This window comes from Periplaneta americana, chromosome 13 (genome assembly GCF_040183065.1).
Source record: "Periplaneta americana isolate PAMFEO1 chromosome 13, P.americana_PAMFEO1_priV1, whole genome shotgun sequence".
Lineage (NCBI taxonomy): Eukaryota > Metazoa > Arthropoda > Insecta > Blattodea > Blattidae > Periplaneta > Periplaneta americana.
The window spans coordinates 7,342,540-7,359,046 of NC_091129.1; the positions used below are offsets into that span (position 1 = coordinate 7,342,540).

Genomic DNA, 16,507 nt, shown 5'->3' on the forward strand with positions numbered 1-16,507 from the left:
AAATGTCATCTGTGACTTGCCAATATACAAAGCAAGTCAATGCACTAGTGTAAAGGGGCGGTTTCGATGATGTGTGAGAGATATGCGCAAACATTACACCTACTTTCTGAACACACCTCATATACATATGTAGAAACCATATAATGCCAGTTTTACATATACGAGGCCTGTCTAAAAAGTATCCGACCTTAAATTTTCCCGCGCAAAGTAGTGATTCTAAGGCGGCGCCACTGTGCACGGTGGAAGGAGTAACCGTAATGCGCATGCTTGAATTTTTTCAACGCATTCGCTTGTGCCAGTCACTGGCTGGTGGTCGCCAAGTAAGGTGCTGTTCTAAGTGTTTGTCGGATTTAGTTTTCTCGCAAGATGACTGAACGAATTGAGCAAAGATACTGCATCAAATTTTGTCAAAAGCTTGGTGATTCTCAAAGTCAAACAATTCGTAAGATTCAGCAGGTGTTTGGGGAAGATGCGATGGGTGTAACACAAATTAAGGAGTGGTTCAACCGATTCAAAGATGGCTGCACATCAGCGGAGAGTGAGCAGCGTTGTGGCAGGCCCAAACTGCTCGGAGTGCAGCTGTTGTTGAGAGGGTGCGAAATTTGGTGATGGCAGATCGTCGTTTGACCGTGCGGGAGATTGCCGAAGAGGTTGGAGTGAGTAAAGATTCTGCACGTGCAATTCTGCGTGATGATTTGAACATGAACCGAATGGCTGCGAAATTCGTGCCCAAGTTGTTGTCCCCGGAACAAAAAGACCTCTGTCGTGACGTTGCACAGGACCTTCTGGACACCACCAACACTGATCCTGGGTTTCTGAACACCGTGATAACTGGAGATGAGTCATGGGTGTACGGGTACGACCCAGAAACAAAAAGACAGTCGTCGCAATGGAAGCATCCCGAGTCTCCAAGGCCGAAGAAAGCGCGGCAGGTGCGAAGCAAAATCAAGGTGATGCTGACTGTTTTCTTTGATGTCCGTGGAATTGTGCATCACGAATACGCACCGGAAGGACAAACGGTGACAAAGGAGTACTATCACGATGTTGTCCGGCGACTCCGTGATGCAGTTCGGCGCAAAAGACCAGACATGTGGACGGCGAACAACTGGCACTTGCATCACGACAACGCCCCCGCACATTCATCCCAATTGATCCACACTTTCTTGGCCAAACATGGAATTACAACTGTTCGCCAACCTCCCTACTCTCCAGACCTGGCTCCTTGCGACTTTTGGTTGTTTCCAAAATTGAAGACACCACTGAAAGATCCCATTTTGAGAGTAGAGAAGAGATAATGTAGAACGCGACGACGGAGCTGAACACCATTCCAAAAGAAGACTTCCAGAGGTGTTTCCGGCAGTGGAAGGATCGGTGGGCTAAGTGTGTGCAAGCACAAGGGGCCTACTTTGAAGGGGATTAGGGTCCCAACCCCGTCAGGTATTTGAAATATTTTTTTCTGGCTAAAGGTCGGATACTTTTTAGACAGGCCTCGTATACTAGTGGCTTGTGCAGCAAATGCTGCAAACTAAGTTCATTAGACGTTCAGATAAACATTTTTCAGATTTAATTTCAATGAAGAATATCAGACATTCTGAAAGTTATTTGCTTTCATAACAATGAAAGATACTCTCTCTCGAGCCAATACTGAAGAGAACCACGCATATAAATATCTACACCACACCGCCATTAAATATATGAAAAAGACCCAACCCCACTTGATTAATAATTATAAAAATATTTGATTTTTAATAATATTATTACCGGTATCTTACATAAGTTTTATACCTTTTAGTAACATATACTATATATACTATATAGCCGCCACTCGTGTAAAATATAGAAATCAAAATCTAATTTAAGTTATTCTTTACATCTACTTATATAACCCCAAAACGTTTCACTTTCATATCATCAATATAGCAGTAATATGATTAATTAATTAAAAATAGCCACATCATGGCATTAACTACAACAATATTTCATTTCTAATGGTAATAATGTCATCAAACCACTAGAAGTTTTGTAGTTTTTAATATCCAATACACAGCTGTACCCAGAAAATTACACAACACAGAATCGAACCTGTAAATTATTTTTAGTAAGTTAAGTTTTTAATAACCAATTTAATATGAGCTTTAAATATGTCAGCATTCTTGCAGATCATGGCCTTCGTGTAATATTGTTTACTGTAGTATGTGTTTTGTTTTATTCTGAAATGCAACACAGTCGACTTGATGCTCTCTTCGCTTCTCCTTTACAAAAAAGCAAAGGGTATATCAAGTTGGCCGTGAATGTTATTAGCTAGTTACTGACGACAGATGGATTTTGGAAAATAGGAAAATTATGTTTAAAAATTGACATTTCACTGAAAACTACTACTTTTCCGAAAAACTTAGAGTTCCAAGCTTCAAAATGAGGGGTCATTTATTAAAATCCGTCCAGCCGTTTTCCCGTAATTTCCATTACCAGTTCAAATTACATATATATAATAATATATAAAATCTATTACCGGTACTTCTAAATGTTACATATGAAGTAAAATATATATTTACCTGATATCATAACCAAAAACAAATGCCGTTCCAGCAGAAGGTGCAGTAAGACCAGTTAAAATGTTGAACAAAGTTGTCTTCCCTGCCCCATTATGGCCAAGAATTGCCGTAATTTGGCCTTCATATATTGTCAAGTTAATACCTGAAACAATTTAGTATTGGTATATGTATTAGATATAAGGATATCACTAAACTACATATATTTTTCTTACAGAAAATAAAGTGACAAATTAAGTGATATTGACTGACTGTGTCCAAAAATGTTTGTACAGAAATTATTACCTGCCATATCAATATGGTACAATTACAGAAAATTTCTTCAGACAATTGACACATAGTCGTAGATGATCTACTTCGCAAAATTAACGATTCACAGGCATTTAAGACCTAGCCATCAATACTCATGTCATTGAAAGCAAAAACGATTATTTATACAAATCTGGCTTTCAGGTAGAAGCTCCCTGTGAAGCAGGCTTGAATAATTTCAAGGGAAAAATTGTTCTTGGGCCGGGTATCCTGGGGAGCTCAGTCAGTAGAGCATTCATGCGCTAAGCAAAGGGTCCCGGGATCGATACCCGGCCCCAGAACAATTTTTCCCTTGAGATTATTTATAGTTAATTAACTTTTCCCTGAAGTCAACAAAGAACATAATGTTTTGACTATAATTAATTGATGAACTAGTGGACTTACTCGTGTTAAATATGTAATATTTGTCCGGCTTACAGCTGTTTCAGTGCTTCACGCACCATCATCAGAGCCTACTAGATCGCGGCGTCATCTCGAACTTCTCTGCCTGTTAAAAGGGTGTGTTTTATTGTTGGAAGGTGTTGAAGAGTGGAGTCAAATAGTGTGTGTGTACTGAAATTGATCTGTGTGTTGAGGATTTGATCGGGGTGTGTTTTAGTGTGTTTGTATATTTCGTATTGTTCTAGTGTGTTGAGTTTTTGGTTCTTGGGTTGTGTGTGTAGGATTTCCATGTCCGTATTTATGTTATTGTATGTATGGTTAGTATTGGTTATGTGATCGGCGTATGTAGATGTATTGTGTCCTCTGGTTATAGCTTTAATGTGTTCTTTGTAGCGTGTTTTGACTATAGTCATAATTATCAAACTTGCTCGAATGAACTACATTCAACCCACCATTAACTGCCTTAACCTCAGGTTTCCTGCAAGCATGGAATGTCTTGTAAAGATCCACAATTTTTATAGCTTCTCGACCCTTCATCTCCCGTGCCACAGGTTCTACATCTCGGTTCAGTTCTTCACCAGCATTGAATGAACCCGACTCACCATTTACAGATGGTATCTGTCGAAAAAAAGTACAAGATCGTTACATATGAACATTGCTTTAGAGTACCCAGAAACATGTATATGCTAAGCTTCAATAATTTATTCTCACAGCCAATTTACATGATTCCAATTATGCTTCCCTCTGTAGCAAAACGGAAAGGAGAAGAAATGAACGAATTAAATTCAGATTAGTTCAAACACATCTCTGATTTCATTTTCTCCATCTTCGTTTCTGAAGTTCAATGTGGTGTCGCATTTGCGCACATTTCCATTCAAAGTTTGTTGCATTTTTAGAAGTCGAGTAGCAAAACGCGACTGTAGTTTGAACCCTAGTTTGAGACACTACTAATCTTATCTTCATAACTCAACGATATAATGCATAGAAGGTTTGATTATTCGGCTTCCCTCAGTCTGAGTGCTGTTAAATTGAAAGGCCCTTTGTCCACCAGATTGCCGCGAACAAACATGAAAATCTTGTCACCCGCTCATGAAATGAATATCCTGTCATGTGACTCTGCAGCAATAGAAGTCTGACGTTTTTTTTATATATATATAAATATTCTGGGGAAATTCCACAGATAGTAACAATATATTTATATTACAAAAAAGAGTAATTAGAATAATAGTACGTGCCAAATCTAGGGAATCGTGTAGGACTATTTTCAGAAAACTACAAATAATGCCCACGGCTTGTCAGTATATCTTTTCATTAATAATCTTCCTCGTATGTAATCGTGAAAAGTCTGTAACTAATTCAACAGTTCATAGCATAAATACATGTAAAAAAAATTACTTTCATACTCCATCGGCAAGTCTATCGTGCTATCAAAAAGGAGTGCGTTATATGGCAGTAAAAATTTTTAATAGCCTCCCTATCGATATAAAAAATGAAACTCAAAACATAAGATTATTTAGGGCCAAATTAAAGAAGTACCTAATTTCTAACGCCTTCTATTCTGTAGGTGAATTCATGACATTCAATAACGCTTCATGAAATTGATACTAAAACTATGTGTTGTACTAGTAGACTATATTGTAAATCTCGTCTGTATATATTTCATCTAGACTGTGACTATAAATTAAGACTTTATAATAGTATTAAGTTTTTTGACTTGTTCCATATTCTAGCTGTGAAGCAATGTATGAATACCATGGAATGTTAATAAATACAATACAATACAATATATTCTGCATTTTAATGATAAAGTTCCAAAACACAGAGCTTTTTTTTTTGCCTTCACAAAAGTAGAAAAAATTTAAAAGTGTAATACAGTATTGTTTGTGATTTAATTTTGATTAAAAAATCGTAATTTATATAAGTATTTTTATATTGATTTAGTCCATCTGCCAAAATAACATATACAGTACTAATATTTTCGGTTTATTCTTTTATATTCCTTCTCTTCCATTTATAAACATGTAACCATATTAGTCTTCCGTTAGATTGTATATATTATTTAAAATAAAATGTACTAGTATATATTTCTTTTCACATTGGCCAAAACAATGTAAAATAATAATGTACCGTATTTTTATTTCTTTCCTTTCATCTCACACTGAATTTCATAGTATAAAAATCTCATACTCGAGGAAGAAAATACTGTTATATTATGTAGAACAATAATGCATGTAGTGATGCAAACCTCACAAACAGTAATCAAACTACAAAATGGTATGGAAACCAACATTATCAATTTAATTCAAATAAAAAGAGAGAATATCAAAGAGACTCCTCTAATCATCTGCTTTGTTCGAATTCAATTTATTATTACGTATATTAAACACAATGATAGAGGGTGTTACATCACAAAGAGACAAGTCATCACACCTAAAAATACAGTAAGACACTCTTAAATTTCTGGACATCAATACTGGTAACACATACGTGACAATGCATAACAACAACAATTATAATATTATTATTATTATTATATAATAATAATAATAATAATAATAATAATAATAAATGAAAATGCGACATTCAATTGTGTATTTGTCGATCTCTCGTAATTACTAAATAATAAATTTTCCTGTGGAATAACTTAACTTACTCGTGGTGCAGATTTCTTGGAGCACCAAAAACCGGGCGTGAAACAAAACCATGGAGTTCTCTTTGTGCCATGTTCGCCTGAAAAGAAAAACAAAGAAAACACATAAATGTGCAACATGCAGAGTTTATTATGCATTTAAATAAGTGTCAGTGGTAAATGGAAAGTGAATGAACGAAAGTTTGAATTCTTTCGTGTGCGTTTATCATTCAATTAAATCTTAGATTTCTATGGAATTTGTTTATTTAATACCATCCTTAATTGTATCCTTCCGCTCATTCTCCATGACAATCATCAAGGCTGCAATTAGTTTCGAAGTAAACACGCACCCTAATAGAATTTCAAAGAACGATAAACATTCGTAAATCAACTTCCTTTAGAAGAAAAAACACGTGATGAACCTATGTTATATGTCTACTGGATATGACCAGATCACGAATGAATGGACCTCGGACCAAAATTTACTGACAGTTTCCACCCACATAAAGAATTCACCTAGGTAACATCCTAGCCTCTCCTTATGCTGTACAAATGTAGATTTCCACTTTACAGGCGTCAGAAAACGGAATTCCCACAACAATGTACGGCTAACATGGTAGACAGTAGTATGTTATACTCACAAACATGAACACACACACATCCAAGCGTGTATAACACGCACACATATTAAGTTACACATGCAAGCACATACATTTACAATACCTACGACACATTTGCTCACCACATACCAGTACCTGAATATTCACCATGTATATGCACATAAACATCCGATCACTTGTAAGAAAAAACTTCCCATCTTGAATAATTTTAGATGTGCAAGGGACATGATTTTGAGGAAAAACACGTCGATTTAGTTTTCGTGAGGAAAATTTAAAACAATTACTGATTGAATTTTCTGCTCCATCCCTTCACCCACTTTAGAATTTAGAATTGCACCCCCTATCTTCAGACACATCACTTTAAATCCTATCCAAAAAGGACATGATTATTTACAAACTCTTCTCACACTTCATGGAATTCCGTCCAAATTTAAAAGTTTAATACTAAATCTGCAAACAATTAATTATTACATGTACCGTAACACACGAGAGAAAATCGGATCCTATTTCTACTCCAAGAGAAGTTTTACAGAGCTTCCCATTATATTCGACTCCATAATCTAGTTATTAATCATGTACCGGTAAGTTACTAAATGAACTTCCTGGACAATAGATATCAAAACAATATGGCTGTTATTATTATTATTACAGGGAATTCCAATGAGGTTTGTCCCAGTCATACACCAAACAAACGAATCCCACTCAAGTCCAACATGGGGGAACAATCATCAGAGAGTCATGTTAAGAAATATTTGATTACAACAGGATTACAAAGAAGAGCTAAACACAATCAAATACATAGCACAAGAAAACAGATACAACCCCAACATAATACGTAAGACAAAACATAATCACAAAAAAACATAAGAATACACACAAGCAAAAGAACACAAAAAATACATTACTAACATACGAAAACAAAAACACACACAAGATTGTAACCTCATTCAAGAAATTAAATTACAACATGGCATACAGAATAAATGAACCGTTTACAGCAGAAATGGTGTAAGTCAAAAGTGGGTAATGAGGTAAACAATCTGTAAAATTGAGTGGCATAAAGGCTACAGCAGTAAAGAAATATGCGAATGATAAAGAAAGGTTTAAGTTGTGTAATGATGAATGAGTCTAGTGAAGAAGGGGGAGCTACTGATGGCTATGAATCATGTGAGCGGATAATAGAGGTAAGAAGAAGGAAAGAGAAGGAGAGGAGTCCAGGGTTGGCAATAATAGGAGAATCATCGAAGGGGAATACGGAGAATATAAAGAAAGGAGTCTTGGCGAGTGCAGGTCCGAGTGCAAGTTACGAAAGGGACTGCGGGGAAGAGAAGAAAGAAGTCGAGAATACAACTGACAACGAGTGCAGAGAGGGTCAAATTTCAGCAATCGCGGATGGTTTTGAGAGGGAACTAAAAAAGATGTGCGAGGAAATAGATGAAATTTGTATAAATATTCAGCGAGTTATGTGATAGTTAAAGAAACAAGGAAGTGCAAACTAAGACGTGTGAAGTGTAAAAGTGAACTAGAGGGAAGATCTGACTTAGTCTGAGGCATCAGATAAATTGAAAATCAATGATAAAGTGTACGTTCTCGAATACTGTGAAAAGAATTGTGACAAACCAGAGTTTTGGACTGAAATCGAGCAAAGCCAGGTAATCAAGGCGCAGTGAAACGGAGGTGCAATGAACGTGAAAATATGCGTACATCAAGGCAGCACGCTAGGAAGAATGAAAAAAATGCAAACGACACAAAACTTCAATATCAATGAAACGAGAGATGTACAATGTCGATATCTGACGCCTACTTCGAGTACGAAACAGCTGACCAGAATAAACCAAGGAGGAAAACAAAACGTGAGGCAGATACAAAATACTGCGGACGAAGGATTAGGGAAACAGCTGGAAGTGTCTGAGGTCAGGAGCATAGACAAGACTAATGGAGGAAATGCAAGAGAAGACATGAGAAGAACGAGTGAAGGAATGAAGCGACTACCAGATATTAGTGATTGTGAGGACTGAATAGATAGGGCTTTGGAGTGGTTATTAGCGAAGAAGAAGAGTGCTAAAAAGTGAGTGCAGGAAAGTTAGGAGTGGCAAAAGTGTAAGAAAAGGAGAAGAGAAGGAAGTGTTAAGTGTAAGAAGATAGGGTAAGAGTGTAATAAGATAGACTAACAAACAATGAATACAAGAGAATTAAAGTAAAAGAAAAAAAATCATCTGAACAAATGTGAAGTGTATTATTTTAATGTACCGAAGTACACATGATATTTCCATGCAGATATTCTGCGTCATCATACGATGAAAGAGTAATGGAACGGAGAAAAATTCTCTCCGGCGCCGGGATTTGAACCCAGGTTTTCAGCTCTACGTGCTGACGCTTTATCCACTATCCACTATCCGACGCCAGTTAGAATCGTCTCAGATTAAGCTCCAACTCTTGGGTTCCCTCTAGTGGCCGCCCTCTGCACTACGTCATAGATGTCTATGAACGCAGGACCGAAGTCCACACATGTGCTGAGGTGCACTCGATGTGAGTGACTAGTTGGCCGGGATCCGACGGAATAAGCGCCGTCTTAAATCACGAAGTGATTTACGCATATCATATATATTATTTTAATGTACCGAAGTACATATGATATTTCCATGCAGATATTCTGCGTCATCATACGATGAAAGAGTAATGGAACGGAGAAAAATTCTTAGTGTGGCTTAGTGGATAAAGCATCAGCACGTAGAGCTGAAAACCCGGGTTCAAATCCCGGCGCTGGAGAGAATTTTTCTCCGTTCCATTACTCTTTCATCGTAAAATGTGAAGTGGAATGAGAGAGAAATTGCAAGTGTAATTAAGTGAATTAGATATTTCATGTTTTTCAATGTTATGGGTTGGGAGTAGTATGAGGGGTACTATAACTGTAGGAGTATTATAGGAATAAATCTATGGAAAGAGGTAATAAAATAGGAAATTTAGGAGTGAAGCGAAAAGAAAGTGATAAATATGTAAATAAACAGAGGATAAGAAAAAAATAAGTGATGTAAGTGTTGTAAAATAGAGTAAACGGAAAACTTAGCAAGTAATGTAGGAGAAAATAGCGGGAAAACAATGATTAAGAGTAGGTAGGATGTGAGGGTAGAGAAGAAAATAAATAAATAATGCAAATTATTAAGGAAGGAATATGCAATATTTAATAGGTGAGCGAGAAATGGAAGGGAGGCAGTCTAGGTAGGAGGGAGAGAATAGAAGAGGATAGAGAGGGAAGGACATAGAGCAATTCAGTCACAACAGAACATTAGAAAGTAATCAAGAAATTCTCGGCAAAGAATACATTAATAGAAAAGAGTTGTATGTATTAAAGGGATGGTGGATCGAAAAACAGAAATGTGAAGGTCCACCATTACTGTGAATTGTAAAGTTGACTGACAAATAAATATATCAAATATATCAAATCTGTAAAATACAGCGCAAAGTAGCAATTAATATTCAATTATTTATTTAAACTGTTAGTACACAGTGGATAGCACGAAGGACATATTAATTCCTACTTTGCTTAGTCTGTAAAGCACATAACTTACTGGGGATTACACAATCCAAGTAGTATGCTAAGAGGCCGTAGAGAACAATATCCAGGGACATCATGATCAAGCTGCCACCAAATGGTATCCCAGGTCCAGACCATAAGTTGTCGAAGCTCACTCCATCTCCCGACAAGTCCAGCACTAATGCCTAGCAACATGTAAACAAGGAAATTCGATAACAAAATATTCGTCATACATTACAATGAAAACAGTTTATCTTTCAGAGAATGTTGTAACTGATAAGTAGAAGGAAAGCATAAAATTAAAAATCATTAGAGACCACTATGATAAAAAAACGAGTCAAAATCAGGATAGGAGAAGAAATATCTGAAGTGAAGTAGGGAGAGAAGTAAGACAAGGATGCCCTTTATTATCTACCCTGTTCAATATCTACTTGGAGTTAATATTAGAGGAGAAAAATTCGCTTCTGTGCCGGGGATCGAACTCGGGTCCTTGGTTCCACATACCAAGCGCTCTAACCACTGAGCTATGCCGAAGTTCAATCCACAGCACCGGATCAAATCCCTCTCCTCCAGTGTTTTTCCCTCTTTCGATCCCTGGCGCCAGAGCGAATTTTTCTCCTCTAATATTAATTGTTACTGTAAACAGACGTATTCTTTAGGATCAAAAAATTAATCTTTACGTAGATCTACTTAAGATTTGGTGAAGAACTGTTTTCAGAATATAGGAGGGGTAAAAGTAGGAGAAAGGAGAATTAAGTGCATAAGATTTGCTGATGATATGGCGTTGTTAGCAGAAAAGAGACGATACTAAGGGATATGCTACTGGAGCTAAATGACAGCTGTGAGCAGTATGGGATGGAGATAAATGCAAATAAGACGAAGAGCATGGTCATAGGAAGAAAAATACAGAAGATAAACTTGCGAATTCTAAATGAGGCAGTAGAGCAAGTGGACAGCTTCAAATACTTGGGGTGTACTATAAGCAATAACATGAACTGCAGCCAGGAAGTCAAAAGGAAGATAGCAATGGCAAAGGAAGCTTTTAATAAAAAAGGAGCATCTTCTGCGGACCTCTGGAAAAAGAGCTAAGGAAGAGACTAGTGAAGTGTTTTGTGTGAAGTATGGCATTGTATGGGGCATAGACATGGACATTATGACGAAGTGAAGAGAAGTAAACAGAAGCATTTGAAATGTGGATATGGAGAAGAATGGAGCGTGTGAAGTGGACAGACAGGATAAAAAATGAAGATGTGTTAGAAAGAGTGGGTGAAGAAAGAATGATGCTGAAACTGATCACAAAGAGGAAAAAGAATTGGTTGGGTCACTGGCTGAGAAGAAACTGCCTACTGAAGGATGCACTAGAAGGAATGGTGAACGGGTCAAGAGTTCAGGGCAGAAGAAGATATCAGATGATAGACGACATTAAGATACGTGGATCATATGCAGAGACAAAGAGGAAGGCAAAAAATAGGAAAGATTGGAGAATGCTGGGTTTGCAGTGAAAAACCTCCCCATGGGCAGAACACGTATGCATGTATGTGTGATTAAAATTTTAAATTACTCAGTACAAAGTCAAAGTTAATAGCAAACAATACTAAATCGCACCAAAGGAATTACTGACCCATTGGATACAATCCATGAGCTGCTGCTAAGTAGTCAAAAGTAGAATAGCAATGACAAAGGAAGCTTTTAATAGAAAAGGAGCATCTTCTGGGGACCTCTGAAAAAAGAACTGAGGAAGAGACTAGTGAAGTGCTTTGTGTGGAGTGTGGCGTTGTATGGGGCAGAAACATATACATTACAATGAAGTGAAGAGAAGCGAATAGAAGCATTTGAAATGTGGATATGGAGAAGGATGGAGTGTGTGAAGTGGACAGACAAATAAGAAACGAAACTGTGTTGGAAAGAGTGGATGAAGAAGGAATGATGCTGAAACTGATCAGGAAGAGGAAAAGGAATTGGTTGGGTCACTGGCTGAGAAGAAACTGCCTACTGGAAGATGCACTGGAAGGAATGGTGAACGGGAGAAGAGTTCGGGTCAGAAGAAGATATCAGATGATAGACGATATTAACATATATGGATCATATGCAGAGACAAAGAGGAGCTGTCAAATAATATTGGCATATTGAGTTGCGCGACTTATACTGTGGTAATGAGTAACAAATTTCACAATCACATATACAACAGTAGCTTGACTGAAACCGAGACAAAAAACTGTAAACACGTTAGCTTTGCAGAAACGATGGAGAGACGTAACTCCAATCATTTTCATGAACACAAAAAATAGGTTGCAGCCGCCAAATTACTCTTCAAGGAACGACCACTCATATAAATTGAGGGAAAGAAGACAGAGGACGGACACTGGAAAGTTTTCTTTTCTCAATCGTACTATCAGGGACTGGAATGCTTTACCTGCAGACTTACTAAAGGCTTTACCAACAACCAAAAATGTATTTAAAAATAGGCTTAAGGACCTTACTAATAGACGGTAATTATACACAGTATTTAAAGGGTGTAAATGATATGTTGTTATTGAAGTGTTGTATCAGTGAAGAATTATGTTGTGTCAGTGAAGTGTGTTGTGTAAGTGAAACGTGTTCCTGTCAGTGAAGCTTTATAGTTTATAGTGGCAGTGCAAAGTATTTGAACAGTGAAATGTTTTTGAAGTGTTGGTGAAATCAGGATAGAATCAGTGAAATGTGTCGTAGTTCCATTGCAGTGAGTGAGTTGACAGCGAAATGGTGTAATTTGAAAGGTACTTGTGCAGATATGAACATATCATACTCGTGGGCTTTAGTTCAATCTTAGTTTTAAGATACAAATTAGATTTATTTCAAATGTTATTTTAAGTGATCGTTTCATTTAATTTAGTATATTTGTTGTTGTTGTTGTTGTTAGTATTAATTATTAGTATTATTATTATTTGTATTTTTAATTAATAAGTTTATTATTGTCATTATTGAGTGTAATTAGTTACCACTGCCACCGGGTATGTACCCATTGCAGTGTGAATAAATACATACATACGTAATTGTATAATTTAAAAATATATTTCACCTTGTCCATAGCTAGAGCAAAGCCGGTTGAACTGATGAGAGAGACAAGCCAGAAGGCCACAGAACTCGAGTCGTCGACAAACACTTGTATGAAGTACAGAAGGCTCATTATATTCACTGCGAAGTTACCCAGAATGCCTGCAGTCTGAAACAAAAACATCGAGACTTGTAGTTACACAGTTTCAAGATTCTTCAAGTTAATATGAATTTTTCTCTTACTTCACCAGTACATATTTAAATGTATCGACTATGAGAAGGGTAACACTTTACATCAACTGCTCATACACAACAAAATAATAGTATTTAATAATCTGCAACACGCATCTTTCCCAGCTGAAAAGTATAAATCTATATTGTTGTTTCAGTATACATAGTAAAAACCAGTTTTAACGTTTCTGCTTTAAGCAAAAATTTCGAAAGTTCCGGCATAACTACAACAGGAACAGTGTAATTGATTCCAGCTTTTAAGGGTATATGTACAGTTTCCCTGAAAAGGAATGAGACAATTGAATATTCCTAAGTCTCAGATGTAAAATACTGCGCATGATCAGAGACCAGAGCACTGATACACAAGATAACGAATATTTAGTTACTTAGATTCAAGCTATTTGGTTTGTTACTAGCATCGTTCCGGAATTCACTTCAAAAACTGCAAAAAATATGATATTACGTAAATAAAAGATAAATATATACGTAAATCGTGTAGTCAAATCGACAATGGACCTTCATGACTAGATCGACACTCCGCACAGAAAGCAAAGCTTTCGTGTCGTTGCAGTAGCCCAGACGTTAAGATCTCTGCGTGTTGTGTAGAAGAGAGCGAGTTCGATTCTTAGTCTATATCAACGATTTTTTTTTTTCAAATAACGTTGAAATAGAGTTTTACAAAGTCCTCAGGTTAAGTGTTAATGATCACAGATATTACAAAATTACAAGTTATAATTTTATGAACGTTAATCTAATGAATGCATTTACACACACACACACACACACACACACACACACACACACACACACACACACACACACACACACACACACACACACATACAATGTAAATGCATATGCATATATATATATATATATTAAAAAATAACAATTAAAATGATATTAAAAAATATTCCTAACCCACACAGACAAACGTTTACAAAGGTTTAGAGTCCTTAGGCTATGTTATTTGTTAAGTAATTATTACAATATTTTATTAGTAGCTTTCCGATATGTGTAATAAATGCACTCGCACAAAACAATTTTTGTTAAAGGTGTGGCTTTGGATTATTTCATTCTCACCCTTTCAGTTGATATTAACCTGATTTGAATGTCATCGAAAATTTATGGGCGGAATTGAAAACGAGAAGGATAGCCACCTATGCCCACCGACGCCCTCGAAATCGAGACGAATTGTGGGATCAAGTTGTTGAAACCTGGGAAGATCTCGCCGGGGATTAGAATTTATTCCACAATCTCGTGACATCCATGCCGGACCGACTTAGAACTGTAATAGAAGATGATGGCATGTGGACAAGATTTTAAGTTGACAGGTCTCTTTTTGTTTCTTATGACTTTTGTTTGAGGAAGAATACTCTTAACTTCCAAGTAAGATTTATTTTTTTTGACGAGGTTCAGCCCACTTGTAAGACCCAGAAATTGGGCATAAATTATTCATATTTTTCGACAAATTAGACAGTCTATGAACTCTGAAGAAATTAATTACACCTCAATAAAAAAAAGTTTTACCTGGGATCGAACACGAGACGTTTCGGTTAAGCAGTGGAACCGACACGCTACTATATGAGCTACCGAGACAAGACAGTAACAACAGCAGTCTAGAATGTAGATCCCATAGCAGGCATTTGCCATTCGGCACAGAGAAGCAATGATAGTTTGTGACCCGAGCTATGTTGTGAAATCGTGGCCTTAAATGGCTGTCTTCTTCGTGATTCTTATTTTGGTCCTTGTCCTTGTTGTGGTCCTCGTAACAATTCTTACTATATTTGTCATGTACGTATCGTTACGTCGATATCGAGTAAACCGTGCTGTAGAACTTTAACTTCCGACGACCAAAAGTCGTCTCATTCCTTTTAAGGGTAACTGTACGTGAACGACCATAAGTATTATCAGAAAATGCAGGCTCTAAATTTCTAAAATTTTATAAGAAAATGAACTCACAATTGGACAAAAATTACAAGGTACCACAACAAGACTTATTAGAACTTAAATATCTGTTAAAAGATAAAAAAGGTTACTAACAATATTTTTTAAACCAGCTTTATCAGAGTAAAAAAAAGAAAAAAAAACTGCAGTTTTGGTAACCATAACATTGTTATAACATAACAGAAAACCTTACTGGATCTGGAGTTACATGTACACATTTTTCCTTTTATCATTCTGTTGGCAGAGACACAACAAATTATGATGGTGAAATAGAGGCTATACACATTGCTCTCCGACAATTATTAAATCTTGCCTTAAATAAATACTACTAGGTTCAAAAAGTTCCCGGAATTTTACTACCATTTTTCGTATTAATATATAACAAGGGATATTATACATTTGTTTTGTTGGTAACATTCATGATGTCATTTCCTTAAAGTTTGTTGATAATGGCAATTATTGGTTTTCAGTTGTAGGCAATTGTTTATCATAGTGTTTTGTTTGTTCGTCGCATTTTGTAATTATGTCCACAGAGCAAAGTACAAACATCAAGTTCTGTGTTTTGCTGGGGACATGATCAGTATGGCTGATGAAGATGGTGATTTCTTAAACAAAATGAAACTGGTGCTACTTGTACGACCCAGTCCCTAAATGACAGTCATCTGAGTGGAAATCGAAAACATCTCCTCGGAAGCAAAAATTTCCTAGGGACACTTCCAAAGGCAATGTTATTTTAAATGTTATGTTTTATTTAACGACGCTCGCAACTGCAGAGGTTATATCAGCATCGCCGGATGTGCCGGAATTTTGTCCCGCAGGAGTTCTTTCACATGCCAGTAAATCTACTGACATGAGCCTGTCGCATTTAAGCACACTTAAAGCAAAGTTATTTTGGAAGTTTTCTTCGACTCTCAGGGTCTCATGCACCATGAGTTCATTCCAGAAGGTCGTACTGTAACGAAAGAATTGTACGTAGAACCCCTCCGTCGCCTCTGGGACGCAGTGAGAAGGAAACGTCCAGAAAAGTGGGTAGAAAACAACAGGTTCGTTATGCATGACAATGCACCTGCTCATCGCGCAATTATTGTAAAGAATTTTCTTGCCAGGCACAACATAACTGCTTTGGATCACCCACCATACTCTCCTGATCTCTCACCACCTGATTACTTTCTGTTTCCCCGTCTAAAAAGTCATCTGAAAGGACGGAGATTCAATGCTGAAGAGGTTATCGCAAACGCGACGAGAGCACTAAGACGGGTTTCACAAAATGGCT

The 16,507-nt window shown here is 36.8% G+C and overlaps 1 protein-coding gene across 2 annotated transcripts in view; it reads right to left on the reverse strand.

Annotated features, from left to right (window-relative positions):
• Nucleotides 1-16,507, reverse strand: part of LOC138711713 (cholesterol transporter ABCA5-like) — a 314,480-nt gene that overhangs the window by 73,970 nt on the left and 224,003 nt on the right. For both annotated transcript variants that reach the window (XM_069842866.1, XM_069842865.1), the window contains exons 9-13: nt 13,082-13,225; nt 10,058-10,208; nt 5,893-5,969; nt 3,692-3,857; nt 2,553-2,694 (exon numbers count right to left, since the gene is read on the reverse strand). In XM_069842866.1, coding sequence (XP_069698967.1) covers nt 2,553-2,694; nt 3,692-3,857; nt 5,893-5,969; nt 10,058-10,208; nt 13,082-13,225 — 680 coding nt within the window. The remainder of the gene's footprint in view (nt 1-2,552; nt 2,695-3,691; nt 3,858-5,892; nt 5,970-10,057; nt 10,209-13,081; nt 13,226-16,507) is intronic.